Below are 16,430 nucleotides of genomic sequence, written 5' to 3'. Positions count from 1 at the left end.
GCCATAAGGCGTTATGGAAATATGCTTATGAATGTATACATGACATAACTAGAATATGTTTTATGCAACATATGCCATGTAACAAATCTCTATAAAGGTTGTGATCTACCAAATCTATTAATCCTATTTGTATGCATCTATCATTTTTGTATTTGAAGTTATGAATATTGGCTGTGTACTGGCTTGATTTTTAAGTAATCTTTGTAAAGCATTTGGTCAGCTTCTTGAGAAAGGAATGTGCAAATTAAGTGCCCAGTCAAGAAGCACTTAAGGAACAATGGATCTAGGAATGCTCCAATCCACATAAGAAGTCTACTTGAGGATGTTCATGGAAGCATTTAAACCATGGCTGCTACCTGTAAGTTCTGAGTCATGCATGGACATGTGACTTGCCCATGTGACTCTAAAACTCCATCTTGTAGAAGGGACTCTGCATGGGAGAGGGAGGGGTTTCCACCCACAAGAGAGAAACTATATAAAACCCCTCCATTTTGTCTTCAGCTGGCTAAAGGTAGCCTCTCCACCCCCAAAAGGATACCTGAGAGAAACTGGAACAAAGGACAGTAACTACAGGGGGTGTGAGTGATTGCTGGACCAGACTAGAAGTAGACTAGTCTGTAAAAGGAAACTTACTGGGTGAGGTTTTTATCTGTATTCAGTTTTCTTAGACACAGACTTGAGTGTTCTATTTATTTTGCTTGGTAATTCACTTTGTTCTGTCTTACTATTTGGAACCACTTAAATCCTATTTTCTGAATTTAATAAAATCCCTTTTTACTTATTAATTAACCCAGAGTATGTATTAATACCTGGGGGGGACGGGGGCAAACAGCTGTCCATATCTCTCTATCAGTGTTATAGAGGGCGAACAATTTGAGTTTACCCTGTATAAGCTTTATACAGGGTAAAACGGATTTATTTGGGGTTTCAACCCCATTGGAAGTTGAGCATCTGAGTGTTAAAGACAGGTATACTTCCCAAGCTGCTTTCAATTAAGCCTACAGCTGTTAGGGGACATGGCTCAGACCTGGGTCTGGGTTTGCAGCAGGCTAGTGGGTCTGGCTTAAATCAGACAGGGCACTGAAGTCCTAAGCTGACAGGGCAGGAAAGCAGGAGCAGAAGTGGTCTTGGCACCATCTCTTAATTACATAGTTGCAATTTTTAAAAAATCCTGATAATTTCAGTCCTTTTTATACAGTCTTTTTCTATGAACTTGACAGTTGCCAGACTAGATGTCCTTGTTCCTTACAAATGTATCAAGAAGTATACCTCAGTTCAGAGCGTATTCTTCTCCTTGTTTCTATAGTGCACTGACATCTAATTTGAATGTCCACACAGTCAATGTACTCTCTGGCATGCATGTTTCAACTTTGACCAACAGAGAGAACCTATTGAGCTAAACATACCTCACATCACCATGTTCTTTGAAAACCTAACAACTATGTTCTAAAACCTAGCTGTTTTTAAAATACAGCACACGTTTTTTCTCTTGGAGTCTTTGTCTATTAGCACTGAAGGGAAAAATGTTTCTTGCGGCTAATTTAGACACCTTTTTACTCTGTAAGTTAAATCAGCCATTAAATTGGCTGACAGAAGTAACCAGAAGAATCCAAAAGGTTTCTGGAGGCCAAAGGTCTTGTGACACATGCACCGATCATGTCCCTGATCCACTGGGCACAATTTGTATATAAACACAATGGTAAGTTCAGCAAGTTTTAATAAATTGTCCCCTTCATCTCTCTCCATTTCCTCTTTGGGAGCCTCTAGAGCTGCACGGGGAATAATTCAGATCCCTAGCAAACAGTCCCAGAACTTGTAAAATGCCCCCAGCCCGCCAGTGCGTCTGCCACCAGGGACAGCTGGCTGACCGCCCCACTAGTGACAGGAATCAGCTGGCCCAAACCCCTTCAGAGGACACGCTTCGCATATGCGCATGCGGAGCCCGTGAGCTCCTGGAGGCTGCCCCTTAAAGCTCACAGCGAGCATGCGCATTGGAGTAAATGGAGACGCCTCCAACTCCCTTCCCGAGCGTTCCCTGGATTCTCCAGCAGCCTCCTTTCTTGTGCGCGTGCGCATCCTGGAGAGCTGGAGCGCGCAGTCGCTCTCGGCGCCACTTTTTCCTTCCCCTCCCCCTACGCCTCCCCCCGCCCCCGCTCTTTGAGTCCCTAGTATGGTGCGCGCGCGGGACCGTTTCCAGCCTCACGTGACATGGAGGCGGAGAGAGGAAGGGAAAGGTCAGTGGCGACGTCGGCGGAGCGGAAGGTCAGGGCGGGAGCGGAAGTGGGAGCCGGAGCCTGTCCGCCATTGTGGGGAAGCGGCGCCTAGAGCGGGGGGCGGGAAGCAGCGCTGCGTCCGGCCGGCTCCTTCCAGCGGGAACCCGATCGGCGGCGGCGAGCCCGGGCGGCAGCGGCGGCGACAATCAAGCGGCAGCGGGGAGAGCGGCGCGGTCCGTGTGTGCGGGAGTCACTCGAGGCCCAGGCGGAGCGAGGGGATCGCGGCTCCCCGTGAAGAATGTCAGCCACTAGCGTCGACCAGGTACGGGCCGTCGCGGCCTGGGCGCACGGCGGGAGGAGGAGGCGCCCCGGGCGGAAGGGCCTGCGCGGCCAGGCGGGTCGGAATCCGGCCGGGCCCTTTTCGCCGTCGGGCGGCCAGCGCGGCTTCCCGGGCCTCATCCTCGCGCTCAGCATCGTGGGATCCTCACCTCGATCCAGGCAGCCGCAGCCCCCTATTTATAGCCGCATCTGAGCCGCGCCAGTTTCCCTCCCCCGCTCCGAGCCTCCTTGCACCCCCCCATCCCAGGGCTGCTGCCTCCTGCTCCCCAACATCTTGTTTTTTGATGCGTCCTTCATTCCTCCTCCTCTGGGCCGCTGATTCCCCTTTATCCCTCTCTCTGGGCCCACGTCCTCTTTAGGAGTCTGTCTTCCCCCAATATCCCCAACGGTTCTTTGGATCTGGGTCTCTGCTATCCCCTTCGTCGGGTCACGGTTGAGCCTTCTCTTCTCCTGTACACCCAAAACTCCCTTTGGGTCTGTGGTGCTGCTTCCTTTCCCTCCTCTTGTCCTTAGTCCTCTTCTGTTCTTTCTTTCTGGGCCTCTGACTTCTCCCCTTTCTCAGAGTTCTCTCTTGCGTGATCTCCTCTTCCCCCATACACCCCCCTCCCTGGGTTTGTGCTTCCTTGTCTTCCACTCTTCCCTGCCCCCGGGGCCTCAGTTGTCCCCTTCTCTGCCTGTTCACTGGGCCTCTGTTGCATCTTTACCTCTTGCCCCCCATCCTCTTTAGGCCTTTGCCTCCTTCTTGGGCCTCTGCCACTCCCCAAAATGTTCTGCCCCTGCCACCTCCTCTCCCCTCTCAAATCCGGTCTGTGCCTCTTAGCATCTGTACTGTGTAGTGTACGTGCTCCATAATTCCTCTATCTGTGGGCTGCCATACTGCTTCTTAGCAGCGTATTTTTTTGGCTCTTCATTCCTATTTGGGAGTACCTTCTCTTTCTTTCATCCCATTCATTTTGGGGGCCAATATAAAAAGTGTCTTACTGAGCTACACACAAATTTTGGTCCATTTTTCCATAACAGTAGTGCCTATCTGTCAGTTTAAAAGGTCACATGCTGTAAACAAGTTTCTGTATTTGCAATAGCCGTAGTCTACTAAAAGGGAAGATGTTCTTGACATTTTATTTTACTTTTTGTTTTGTTTAATGCTTTTCTCTCACCTTGGACAATTTAAAAAAAAAATTTACCTTGCAGATTCAGTGTTGCAGCTTTTACGTTTCAAACACTACAAAGGAGTGGTTTTGATTAAAAATAACTGTGTGGTTTTCACTAGAGCTTCTTGAACATGGAGACATTTCTACTTGTCTTACATTTTATTAAAATCTATTTTTACCATATTTTAAGTTTTGGGTGTAATTTAAGTTGGCTGTTACTTTAAATGATAAAATCAGCAAACATAAACCATCATGAATGGAAAATTCAAGGATTTTAGTTTTTGCTAATTTCCCTATTAATATTTTTCCTTGTATTTTTTACCTTTTTATATACAGAGACCTAAAGGACAAGGAAATAAAGGTAAGATGATTCCTTTATTTATAATGTCTGAGGCCCTGATCCTGTAATATATGGAAAAAGATGTCCTCAACCAAGTATATAAAGTGAATGTAACCACAAGATATTCTAAAAATCCATTTTATCCAAGGTTGGCAATTTCCTTAGAAAAACTAATTTACGACAGGATGTTGGTAAATACCAGATTAACCCTGGTTTAGACCAGGAAATTGGGAAAAATAATTGCTTCAGTGGCCAGCAAGTGGAGAATGAATTTTTTCAAACTTTAGATACATCCATTCAAAATTGAGGGATAGGTTTGGTCTGTCCACTATATCAAAGTTGGTCCTGTGCTACAGAATGTTGCATGGCCAAATGGATCTGGACTGCTAGTCTGAAACTGCATGCTTCTGATTGCTTAATGCTTTACACTGCAGTATTGTCGTTTTTCATATAATCAAATGTTTTGGACTTTTGTTTATGTAATATTGAAAACTGAAATGCGAGTAATGACTTGCTTGAGAAAATACCAAATCAGACGTTCTAATGTTCACGGTTATACTGGCATGTATTAGTATTATGCTTACTGCAGTTTTACTTTTTATTTGTATGACTCTAAATTAATCGCAAAATCTACTGCTTTATGTAATCAGTTTGAATATGCAACTAAAACTAAATATATTGTGGTGTCTATTAAAGAAGCAGTGTTAAAAATAGATAATGCCTTATACTGGCACTAACTAGCTTTTCCTGAGACAGTAAAAACCATGATTTTATCTGGTAAAAACCACCTCTGGTAAATCCCATGCCACCCTGATTTATCACACCAACATGACTAGAAGTGGTGTGCTAAAAGTATTTTTCCAGTACTTTTAACATGATACATCACTGTAAAAATGCTTTAATATGCTTATCAAAGTAATAGTCATGAGTAATTAAGGGATAAGACATAGCTCTTTTCATTTAGCTATCTTTCAGTGAAAATGTTGGCATGATGTCCTTGAGTATACCTTAGGCATTTACACCAACCCTATTCATTGTTAATGTCTAATGAGGGTCATTTGATCTAAAGAACAATGATCATGTGTGTTCATTTAGTTTCTTACTCATAGCCATGAACAGAGCATATTACCACTTCTATTCTGAGAAATCTTCACTGGTATCTTGTTCATTTCAGAATCCAGTACAGAGTATTCCTTCTAGCAGTTATCCAGATTCGCTGTCTTCACTTCTTCCCTCTATCTGTTAGCACCTTACGTATGCTCTTTAAATTCCATACTCTTTTAGGTTTCAGAGTAGCAGCCGTGTTAGTCTGTATTCTCAAAAAGAAAAGGAGTACTTGTGGCACCTTAGAGACTAACAAATTTATTAGAGCATAAGCTTTCGTGAGCTACAGCTCACTTCATCCGATGAAGTGAGCTGTAGCTCACGAAAGCTTATGCTCTAATAAATTTGTTAGTCTCTAAGGTGCCACAAGTACTCCTTTTCTTTTTGAGCATACTCTTTTAGCTTATCCTCCCCCACAAAAACTCTACTCACTTTCCTTAACACTCCTCCTGCTAAAAGTATCTGGAAAAGCCTGTGCCTTTTCAGATCATATTTTATTATCTGAAACGTCTCTCGGTCCTGCAATTTATAACTTTTGTTTAATACAGTAATCTGATTTTATTCTGTGACACCCTCCCCTCACCCCCATCTCTCCAGTTTTCTCATGTTTGTTTATTTTCCTGGGAAATCAGCAGTTGTATCACATTAATAACACACATACAGAATGCAATCTATGATAGATCAAATCTGCGTTCACTGATATCTTCATGCATAGTGTAAGAAACATTTCTGATGGATGATACTCAAAAAAAAAAATCATTTTTATAGCAGTAAAATATTCTGTCATTAAACTATGAACATTATATTCTTTGTAAAGTGTTTGCTTGAAAACGATACCATCAAATTCATAATCATTTTTTAAAATGTCATATTTATTGCCATATTTATTACTAAAAATCATCCAACAGGAAGGTTTCATCATTTGTATCATTTGTGTACTACTTGAATTTCTTATTCACTGCATTTAATGAATCAAGTAGTAAACTTGTCACTGTTTTAAGATTTTGTTCTCAGTCTCGTCTTACATATAGGCTGTCCCCGGCCAGCATTAACCTTTCCTGCAGTTTCATCAACACAGCTCCTTACAGGTGCCTTCCCAACTTTGACCTCTCAAAGTGTTCCATCATAATCTCAGTCTTTGTGGTGAAACACTGAATGAACTTTACCTCCTAAATACTCTCTCCTTGGTTGTCAAAGCCCTGCACAGCTCCATTCCTTCCTCCATTTCTGTTCTCTCATGTCTTATTCTTTTGGCACTCATTGCACTCTTTTCAAGCCTGGCTTTTAACCACCTGCTTTTTTCCTTTTCTACTCTTGTCTTCCATGTTACCTCTGTACATGGCATTGCCTCTTCCTCTTTTATGCCTAGAGGTCTCTACCTTCAACTTTTTCCTACACTATTTCTAAGCTATTTAAAGGTGATCTCACAGAGATCTGCACCAATTTGATTTTCATCCAGTATTTTACTTGATCTGTATTGTCTGTACTTGAATTAGAATTTAAACATTTTGATGCATGGATTGCATGTAATTATTTAATGATGAAAATAGCTTAGTGAATTTTACTTTGATTTATGTGCACTAGCATAATTTTGTGATGGGTGCATTATGAACACTGCATAGTGTCAGGTTTTACTTAAGAGCTTTATTTGGATTCTTTAGGCCCAACATTTATGTTTTGGAAAAACTATGGGATCTAGACTGTTTTAGATTGCATCCTGTTTAAATACTTTAACTGTGTATAACTAGATGCTGATGAAAATGATTTATTTGTATTGCCGACCTACGGCACTAGGCACTGTGCAAACGTATAGTAAAAGACAATCCCTGCCCGAAATAGCTCAGTTTAATAAAACAAGATATGGCAGATGATAAAGGGAATGGGGAAGGAGGATGAAGGGAACAGTGATAGGAGTGCTTGGTTACATAGACTAGTTAATATACACAATTAGATGGTTTTGAGTCATTCAGAGACTTTACTTCATGTGCATAAATAAAGTAAATATTGGTAGTCCCTACTTGGCTATACATTAACAGTGGTAATCTGCTGGGGTCATGATAGGGTTCCTGTTTGAAGTGGTCTTTGAAGCAGGATAGAGTAGTGAGCTGACAGATTAGTTTGGGGATTATATATATTTCCATACATGGAAGAAAATGGGGAAAAAAGGGTAGTTGTGGGTGGCATCTTTGGCAGACGAGAAGGAAGTATGCAGTAAGGTATAAGTGGATAAGTAGGAACAGTAGTAAGATATTGTATGAGAGCCGTTAACATTAAAAATGTAAAATACCTTAAACAGTATTGTTAAAGTAACTAAATTATGTGATCTTGTGAGACTTCTCTTTTCTGACATGTTACTGACAATTATAAATTGAGGGAACACATACACTATGGCAACCAAAAGTAGAGATCTAGGAAGATCTATATGTAGCAGAGTAATAATATATAATTCGGGGTTTATGTGAAAGAGCCAAGAGTTTGTGTTGCTGCAAGAATTGAATGAATAAAACACGTTTCTCTGAAGGTTTTGTCTGTACAATGGTCAACTCTTGAACAATTACTGAGAGAGCTTGTTGATTGGAATAGGCTTCAACCCATAAAAAGGTGCCTTTTCTTATGAAAGTGTTTGTTTATTGCTTTTCCCAAAACACTTACATTAGAACATGGAGATTGAGAAGTATTAGACTTACAAAACATGCAGATGTTAGTACCTTCCTATCATATTCCACTGTATTATGTTTTCTTATCTGAAATAAAACTGTTAAATTTAACCATGAGGTCTCCAACTAGAATGAAGCATAGGAATGGAAGCTTAATAGGCATTTTTATTGAGTATTTTGCACACTAGTCAAGAAAAATCAGCTTCACTCTTTTAATGCTGTGACTGGGGGCCAGCTGAGGTCACTCAATTAGGGTGAACTGCAAAGAATGGGGCAGACAATCCCCATAAAGCCGGTGGATATTTCAATACTTACATTTACCAAGCCAACATAAAACAGCTTCTTCATTACCTTACTGGTTACTCAGAAGTCTGAACAACACAGTTCCCTTAAAGTGATCCAGCCTCAGGCCTCCATCAAGGTACCTAAGTCAAATATGGTGATTTCTGAAAGTATTATTTCATCATATAAAGGAAAAGGTTCTACCAAACCCAAAGGGTCGGACACATTACCTTCCAGTTTAATGACTGTTTCAGATCTTACCCAAATAAACCCTACAACCAATTCTTATTAACTAAACTAATATTTATTAAAAAAACAAGAGAGAGAGAGAATGGGTACAAGATCAATGTACATACAAATGCATGTGAGTTCATTTCATTGAGGTTTAGATTCATAGCAGAGATGGTGAGCTTTATAGTTGTGAAGAGTTCCTTTAGAATTCAGTTCAAAGGTTATAGTCCAATGTCCAAATCTCCTGTTCAGGACTTACCAGCATAACTAGGACCTCAGTCTTGTGACTCAAACTTCCTCTGATGCAGCTTAAGCAGATCTGAGATGACAAAATCAGGACCCAAGGAATTTTTATACAATTTCATGTCCTCTTTGACAAGTTGAGAGTTCCTCCGGGAACAAAAGGTAATTAGGATGACTTTGAATGAAGTCCATCACTGGTACTTAGCTATAGAATTAACATAAGGCAATTTGCTTGTTCCTCCACCTTTCACAGATTATTTGCTATACCTTTCAAAGGGAGATGCATACAAAGATATCCAGGGTTTACAATTCATTTTAATGCTAGGATATTCTTTTGATCTCTGGCTACCACTCTGCAACCTGAATGATCAGAATACAGCATAGACAGGGACTGTTGATTTACATTGTCAACCCTACTCATACATATTTAAGTACACAAAAACACAAACATTATCTCCCCACATGTCTTTTGAGGGTTGTTTATTTTGCAGGATGTTTAACCCTTTTCTAGCCATTCATCACAAATGCAAATTTCATTCTTACATTTTTGTGTCCATCACTTGTGAAAAAGGACACACGTGAATATTTTGCCTCAAATTTTCATTCAATGCAAAATGATAGTAAAGAGAACATACTGTAAATGTGATTAGTCAGTAGATTGACTAATTATTTACAGAAGTAGACAACAGAATTTTATTTTGAGGGTAGCATTAAGGTAATGACATTTTTTGGGAACTGTTGGTTACTTACCAGTTAATATTTTAAGCAAGGTGAAAGTGAAGTAGGCTCTGTTTGAAAAATACTGACTAAATGTGTGGTGCTGTATTATGTTTTTTTAATAATCCAGTTCAAGTTAAAGCGAAGAGCCTAAATAAAACATTTTCAAGGCTGGAATTCTTCATCACTAGGAAATTGACAGTGTGGCAATCCAGAACTATTTGGTCTCATTTTAGTTTTAGATTATAGATACCAACAGTAAGAAGGCAAGCACTTTTTAAAAATAAATCTGAGCTAGGAATTAACGGTTGGCCAAATCTGTTTTCAGTGGTTTGATTTATCCTTAATACCTCTGAAACCAATAAATGCCCTTTCTGTACATTCAGATGTTATACAGATGTTATAAGTGAATTACACCTAATAGAAGGATTCTGCTCTGGAGATGTGACTCATCTAATTTCTCCAACTATTTTTATAATGTGTTTTTTGAGGAATTTGTTTCTCAATATACTTTGTTTCTTATAAAGATTGTACCTGTTGTGCCTTCCATTTAGCTAGGATCAGGCAATGAATCCTTCCTTCTAAATGACATCAGCAACAGACTTGTGGATTACTATCCTTGTGTGTCAGCTGAACACAAGAAGGAATGAACTCTTTAGGTTTTCAAAATGTTCTCATTGTCTACAGACTTGGTTTAATCGGGAGTATGTCTATTTTAGATTTTTTGTTAGCTCATGATTCAAGCCATCTATTTTGGGGAAAATTCTATTAAATATTTGTTTTGCTTAAGGTTAATTTTTAAACTTAAATATTTCTACATTAGATAACTTATGCTTCACTTATCCCCTCCCATTTATAATGGTCATAAATATTTGGCTGCTGTATCATAATATATGTCTTTATAAACCATTATAGCATATGGGGTTTTGATGTTGACTCCCTTGAGTGTTGAAGAAATACAAGAGACAAACTTGTTAAGTTTTTATTTTGTAACTAGTGAAGATGTGCTCAGTGTTATTGCTGAAGCCCTGTTGTAGGATCTGAATTGTCAGTTCCTTTTGGAACTGTTAGAGTAGTTTGCTTTTGCTATATATTTTAACCCTAGCTATTGTTAAATTATTCCTGCTTCTTAGTCATCGTAGTTCAACTGACAGTATAGTTATTTGTCCCCAAGATGAGTCTTTTTTAGGGCTTTACTTACATAAAAACTATGAAAACTTTGCAAAATTATTGGGCACAGGCACCAGCTAGTTTGCAGGCTTAAACTTCGTAGCTTTCACTAAACATTACTTGTAAATCCTAGTTTCGTGGCTGTATATGCTCCTCGGAGGCTTTTGCCAAAAAGGGGGAAATCGTGGAAAACAGCTCTCCTTTCTGACTCCAGCTTGACAAAAATTCCTTTCTTTATGCTTGGAACTTCCTCTTTCATAGTGTACCACATGAAAACCTTAAAACACCTTTCTTTCACTAAGTCTGTAGATGGTAGATTATAGAAATAATGGCTTTTAGGAAAGCACCCACACAGCTTTCAGACTGGTCAGTTATCTGTTGTATTATTGTATGGCTTGTCTAATTTAGATCCATATTCTGTTTGCATGGAGCTCAGCCAAAACTGTGTCAAGACAATTTGAATCTGCTTGGAAAGTGGTATTGATATCATGAAGAGGGATACTTGCTCCAATTTCCATCTACTGGAGAGTGACTGTGTTAGATGTTAGGTAGCTGCAGTACCCTATCTGGGGAATGGGATGTAACTCTAGCCTTGGGTATAACATTGGAGAAGTTTCAGAGTAGCAGCCGTGTTAGTCTGTATTTGCAAAAAGAAAAGGAGTACTTGTGGCACCTTAGAGACTAACAAATTTATTTGAGCATAAGCTTTCCTGAGCTACAGCTCACTTCATCGGATGCATTTGGTGGAAAATACAGAGGGGAGATTGATATATACACATACAGAGAACATGAAACAATGGGTTTTATCATACACACTGTAAGGAGAAAGAAAAGGAGTACTTGTGGCACCTTAGAGACTAACGAATTTATTAGAGCATAAGCTTTCGTGAGCTGTAGCTCACGAAAGCTTATGCTCTAATAAATTTGTTAGTCTCTAAGGTGCCACAAGTACTCCTTTTCTTTTTGCGAATACAGACTAACACGGCTGCTACTCTGAAAACTGTAAGGAGAGTGATCACTTAAGATAAGCCATCACCAGCAGCGGGGGAGGAGGAGGAGGAAAACCTTTCATGGTGACAAGCAAGGTAGGCTATTTCCAGCAGTTAACAAGAATATCTGAGGAACAGTGGGGGGTGGGGTGGGGTGGGGGGGAGAAATACCATGGGGAAATAGTTTTACTTTGTGTAATGACTCATCCATTCCCAGTCTCTATTCAAGCCTAAGTTAATTGTATCCAGTTTGCAAATTTAATTCCAATTCAGCAGTCTCTCCTTGGAGTCTGTTTTTGAAGCTTTTTTGTTGAAGGATAGCCACTCTTAGGTCTGTAATCGAGTGACCAGAGAGATTGAAGTGTTCTCCAACTGGTTTTTGAATGTTATAATTCTTGACGTCTGATTTGTGTCCATTCATTCTTTTACGTAGAGACTGTCCAGTTTGACCAATGTACATGGCAGAGGGGCATTGCTGGCACATGATGGCATATATCACATTGGTAAATGTGCAGGTGAACGAGCCTCTGATGGTGTGGCTGATGTGATTAGGCCCTATGATGGTGTCCCCTGAATAGATATGTGGACAGAGTTGGCAACAGGCTTTGTTGCAAGGCTAGGTTTCTGGGTTAGTGGTTCTGTTGTATGGTGTGTGGTTGCTGGTGAGTATTTGCTTCAGATTGGGGGACTGTCTGTAAGCAAGGACTGGCCTGTCTCCCAAGATCTGTGGGAGTGATGGGTCGTCCTTCAGGATAGGTTGTAGATCCTTGATGATGCATTGGAGAGGTTTTAGTTGGGGGCTGAAGGTGATGGCTAGTGGCGTTCTGTTAATTTCTTTGTTGGGCCTGTCCTGTAGTAGGTGACTTATGGGTACTCTTCTGGTTCTGGAGAAGTGTTGTGCTTAAGTATCGTGCTTTGGTGTTGTGAAGCAAGCAGATATGCTATATAATGCAGCTGTGGGGTGTCATGGAAGGTCTGCCCACCTTTCACGTGGAAATCCCAAGTGATAGCTTGAAAAAGAGAGAGCAAGGAAAGTATTAGGCTCTAGACTTGTCTCCCATTGGAAGTGGTGGAAACTTCATAATATTTGTTCTCATTTTTTTAGTATTTTGTTTAGAAACATTTGGAATTTGTGAGGGAGAGACTGGGTGATATGATGGTCGTGTTTTTCCCCCTTCTGATTCTATGGTATCCCAATTGATCGAAGGAAGTGTGTTGGGAGGGAGGGAGGGTAACATCGCTTCAGGGACTCAACTCCTGCTTCTTTCTCCTCTCTCCTTGCAAGTGTTGTTGCAAGGTTGCAGGGGATAGAGGAGTAGGAGCCAAAGGGGGTGGGTAAGAAGCTCATTTGCATGAACTTCCCATCCACCTGTTGAGTCACTCACTTTACACTGTTCCAAGCTGTTGATGGCTGGAAGGAACTGGGAAATGTATTCATTCCTTCCAAGTAGTCGTGTGTGTTTCCCTAGAGGATTTTGCCCTTAGATTGTGAGCTTTCTGAGGTCATGGAACTTGCCTTCCTATGTCTTTGTATAATGTATAGCATAATTACTCAGTAAACAGTTTTTAAAACTGTTATACAAACTTGGTATGGCAAATTTCCTTGTACAGCGAAAGTAACATAGCTATATTAATAACCTCCAGATTTGTCCAAAAAAAAAAGTGGAAATAGCACAATGACCATAGTAGTATAAATGTGAAGCTCTGAGAAACAGGGCACTTCAACAGTTAAGCAATTTAATAGTGTTATAGACTGAACTGTGACACAATAGTTTTGGTTTGTTCTTCATTTGTACAGGTTTTCTGCAGACGACAATGCTGAATTCATTTGTTTGGGTTTTTTTCCCCTTATGACTGCAGGAAAAATGGTTTGCTCTGACACAGTCCTGCACTGTGAAATTATGCCAAATGAGTGCGTCTGCAGGTGCTTTATCACAGGAAAAAAGTGAATTGTAAACCATCAGACCTCTGTCATTCATGAAACATAAGTTTTTTCCTTTTCTAACAAGTATTTGTAAAGCTTGAGCTGAGCTATAAGACACTGTTGTTTCTTCATTGGATTACTTTCTAATGACAACTGTCATCTAAGCACTCATTAAAATGATGCGACAATGCAGTGTAGGATTAAATAGAAGAGAACCTGTCTGCCTGATTACTTGTAACAAGTACTTTATAACATATATAGTTGTTTAATGAAATGATTATCTTGAAATTAAATTTTACAAGCGAAACGTATTTGCAGTGCTTTTGTGAAGACTGTATGTATTTATCAGTCATCAAAATTTGTTACCTCATTTGATTCAATAGCCTACGCTTTAGATGGTGGTCTCTCACAAGGGGAAATATCATGTACTGGCTTTTAAACACTTATGAGATCTAAAATGTGACACAGTCCTGGTAATTGAATCAATACAAGATGCTCTGTTTCTCAAAAAAAAACCCAGGAGAACAGGCAGTTCACCATACAGATGACAATTTAGTAGGAATTAAGACTGAACTGGTTTTTGTTTTGAATTAAAATTACAACACAATAATTCTAAAAAAGTGCCTAATACAAGCTTGCTTTTCAGTTTCAGTACAAAACGGTTCGATTCATCAAAAGGATGCAGTAAATGATGATGACTTTGAGCCATATCTAAGTAGCCAGACAAATCAGGTGAGCATTCATTGCTATTTTGACGTATATTCAGAGTTTAATTGTCTAGCTAAGATTTTTTCATCTTACACTGAACTAAGAAAGTTTACTATGTATCTGCTTGCATATTTGAAATATAAATTAATGCTTAGCATGTAATGGGTCTACAGCATGTCCTCTTTTTAATAGCAACGTTCTTGTGATGTTTCAAGTAAAGGATGGAATTAAGTTTAATCAGTTCTATGTGTCTAACATAGATATGCATATGTATGCATTCTAGAATCAAAAATATACTTTTTTTGCCTTCTAACTTTAAGTGAGTTCAGTATGCCCCTGCTATATTGTTGAGATAATAGTTCCTGGGTTCCTAGGTAATAGTAATTGTATACACATGATTTCCACTGAAGTCAACGGGAGTTGTTAATACATGGTTGATAGCATAATCAAGGCCCCTGAAGTTTAATATTGCCTGTTGTGTAAGTTTTCTGCCAGTAAATGGATGACTTCACTTTCTGGAGCTGTGGATCCTCCATCTTTCATAATACTAAATTCAGTTTTTATTAAAACATTTAATTCAATAATTAAGATAAACCTGAAAATTCCAGGATACTCTTTTCGGGAGAGAGGAGGGAATGAAGGTTGTCAAAATGGCTTTGGGGATTTTCCTTGCCTGCCCATCTGCTTTGATGATACAACAGTGGGCTGTCTTTTGTGGGAGGAAGATGGGAAGTGCCATCTTTGCAAACCAATCAATGCCACTTGAGTCATCTGCAGGGAATCTTTAAAGTGACTTGAGCTATACCTTTCAAAAGGCTGAATGCTTTGCTTCCTGAGAACCTTTATTCCATAAGCCCTGGGTGCTAGGAGTGAACTCAGTATGCAAATTCTGCATTACTTCTCTAGAACATTGAATTGAATCATATGTTTGATGTTATCCACTCTTAAATATTGTGTGGCTGTTTTTATGAGATACATGAGTACTTTTTATAATCTCTTATCCTGCTGTCCTCCCATGAAGCACTGAAAATACTTTCATTTTAATAGTAATGAGAACCTCAGCAAGAAACAAATATGAGAAAACTGCAGTCATATTTACAAATTATGTTGTCTTATTTACTAATTTCTTGAGCTACTTTTTATTTTAAAAATATCTTACTTTAGTCCCTTTGCTGTTAAGAATGAATTTGATTTGGTGGTAGTATTTTGCATGCGCAGGTTTGAACTTTTTAATTTTAGATGGTCTACATAATGTAGATGTTTACTGATAAATATCCTTCTGTTTCTCTTTAGTTATAGCTAGCATGATTCTAATTCTAAGGATTGGATAAGGCCCGTGTTTGAAACTTTATTTTCTAAAACACAGTAAACTTAAAATAATTGTAAGCGTTTCTAATTTTAAGTGCAATAACACGTGACTAGGCCTTGGAATGTCCAATATTTGGATTCATGTTGAAATTCACACCTTGTCATAGTTTATTGCTTTCTTTTAAATGTGTTACTTAAAGCGTTAGTTGGTAAAACACTGAATATTCTGAGATTTCTTTTGTTAGCAGTTGGATTTTAGGAAAAATGTTAAATGGTTTTACGTATGTCTAAGTAATACTTAATATTATAAGGCCTATTGAGAATGGATTTTTATTTGAAGAAAGAGCTGCTTATAACAAATACAATTCGCAAAACTCACATCTTGTTGCATCAGTTGTATGTGCTTATGTTATAATAGTCTCTCAGCACTTGCATGAAGCATTTCCATCTCTACTGAAGATCTACTTCAAGTTAGTTGAATAGGTTCTTCTTCACGCTTGGGTATCTTTAATCTTGCTTAATGTATTAAGCACTACATTTCTCAAGTTCTTTATCAGTCTATAACTAGGTATGGCAGAATTCAGTTTTGTTTTTCAAATTGACAGATACCAGTGGGTTGTTTTTTTTAAGCATTTTTTTTTAGATATGGGATATTATTGGGAGGATCAGACCCTGGTAGGATCAGACTATTTAATGACACTAGATGTTGAGATTCAAAAAGTTAAAGCTTAATAATCATTAAAACAAACACTGTCAACATCACATGTCAAAATATACAAATATCCTTAAATCAAACTCTTAAATTCTCAAGCAGCATTTTTTTTTTCTTGGATTATTTGTAAATTTCTGTTATCAAACGGATTTTTTTTGTTGGCTTGTATGTACACAGTGAAATAAATGGTTACCGACATTTACCAATAAAAAAATCTCATCCTTCCATATCTATCTATATAAATAAAGGTTAACATCAACATACTCATGGTAGCCTTTAGGATGACAGTTAATACTCTGGTTGGTATTACGTACAGTAGAACCTCAGAGTTTTGAACCAACT

At 39.0% G+C, this 16,430-nt stretch overlaps 1 protein-coding gene and 1 long non-coding RNA gene across 10 annotated transcripts in view; both read left to right on the top strand.

Moving 5' to 3' along the window:
- The first annotated feature begins 1,999 nt into the window (after positions 1 to 1,999).
- YTHDF3 (YTH N6-methyladenosine RNA binding protein 3) overlaps positions 2,000 to 16,430 on the top strand; it is a 73,004-nt gene continuing 58,573 nt past the window's right edge. For 4 of the 9 annotated variants that reach the window (XM_043507800.1, XM_043507798.1, XM_043507799.1 and 1 more), the window contains exons 1-4: positions 2,069 to 2,535; positions 4,040 to 4,064; positions 13,297 to 13,344; positions 14,007 to 14,092. In XM_043507800.1, the coding sequence (XP_043363735.1) occupies positions 2,512 to 2,535; positions 4,040 to 4,064; positions 13,297 to 13,344; positions 14,007 to 14,092 (183 nt within the window). In that variant the 5' untranslated portion in view covers positions 2,069 to 2,511. Of the gene's footprint in view, positions 2,536 to 4,039; positions 4,065 to 13,296; positions 13,345 to 14,006; positions 14,093 to 16,430 lie in introns of all 9 variants that reach the window. The other 5 variants (XM_043507795.1, XM_043507801.1, XM_043507802.1 and 2 more) reach the window with 5 other exon arrangements.
- Positions 4,073 to 9,418, top strand: LOC122458669. Its single transcript, XR_006278806.1, has 2 exons — positions 4,073 to 5,327; positions 5,550 to 9,418. It is a non-coding gene; the product is annotated as an uncharacterized LOC122458669 (long non-coding RNA).

The sequence above is a fragment of the Dermochelys coriacea genome, chromosome 2 (assembly GCF_009764565.3).
Source record: "Dermochelys coriacea isolate rDerCor1 chromosome 2, rDerCor1.pri.v4, whole genome shotgun sequence".
In the NCBI taxonomy this organism is placed as follows: domain Eukaryota; kingdom Metazoa; phylum Chordata; order Testudines; family Dermochelyidae; genus Dermochelys; species Dermochelys coriacea.
Note: the sequence above shows the minus strand (reverse complement) of the source record. Positions and strands in the feature narration are given on the sequence as shown.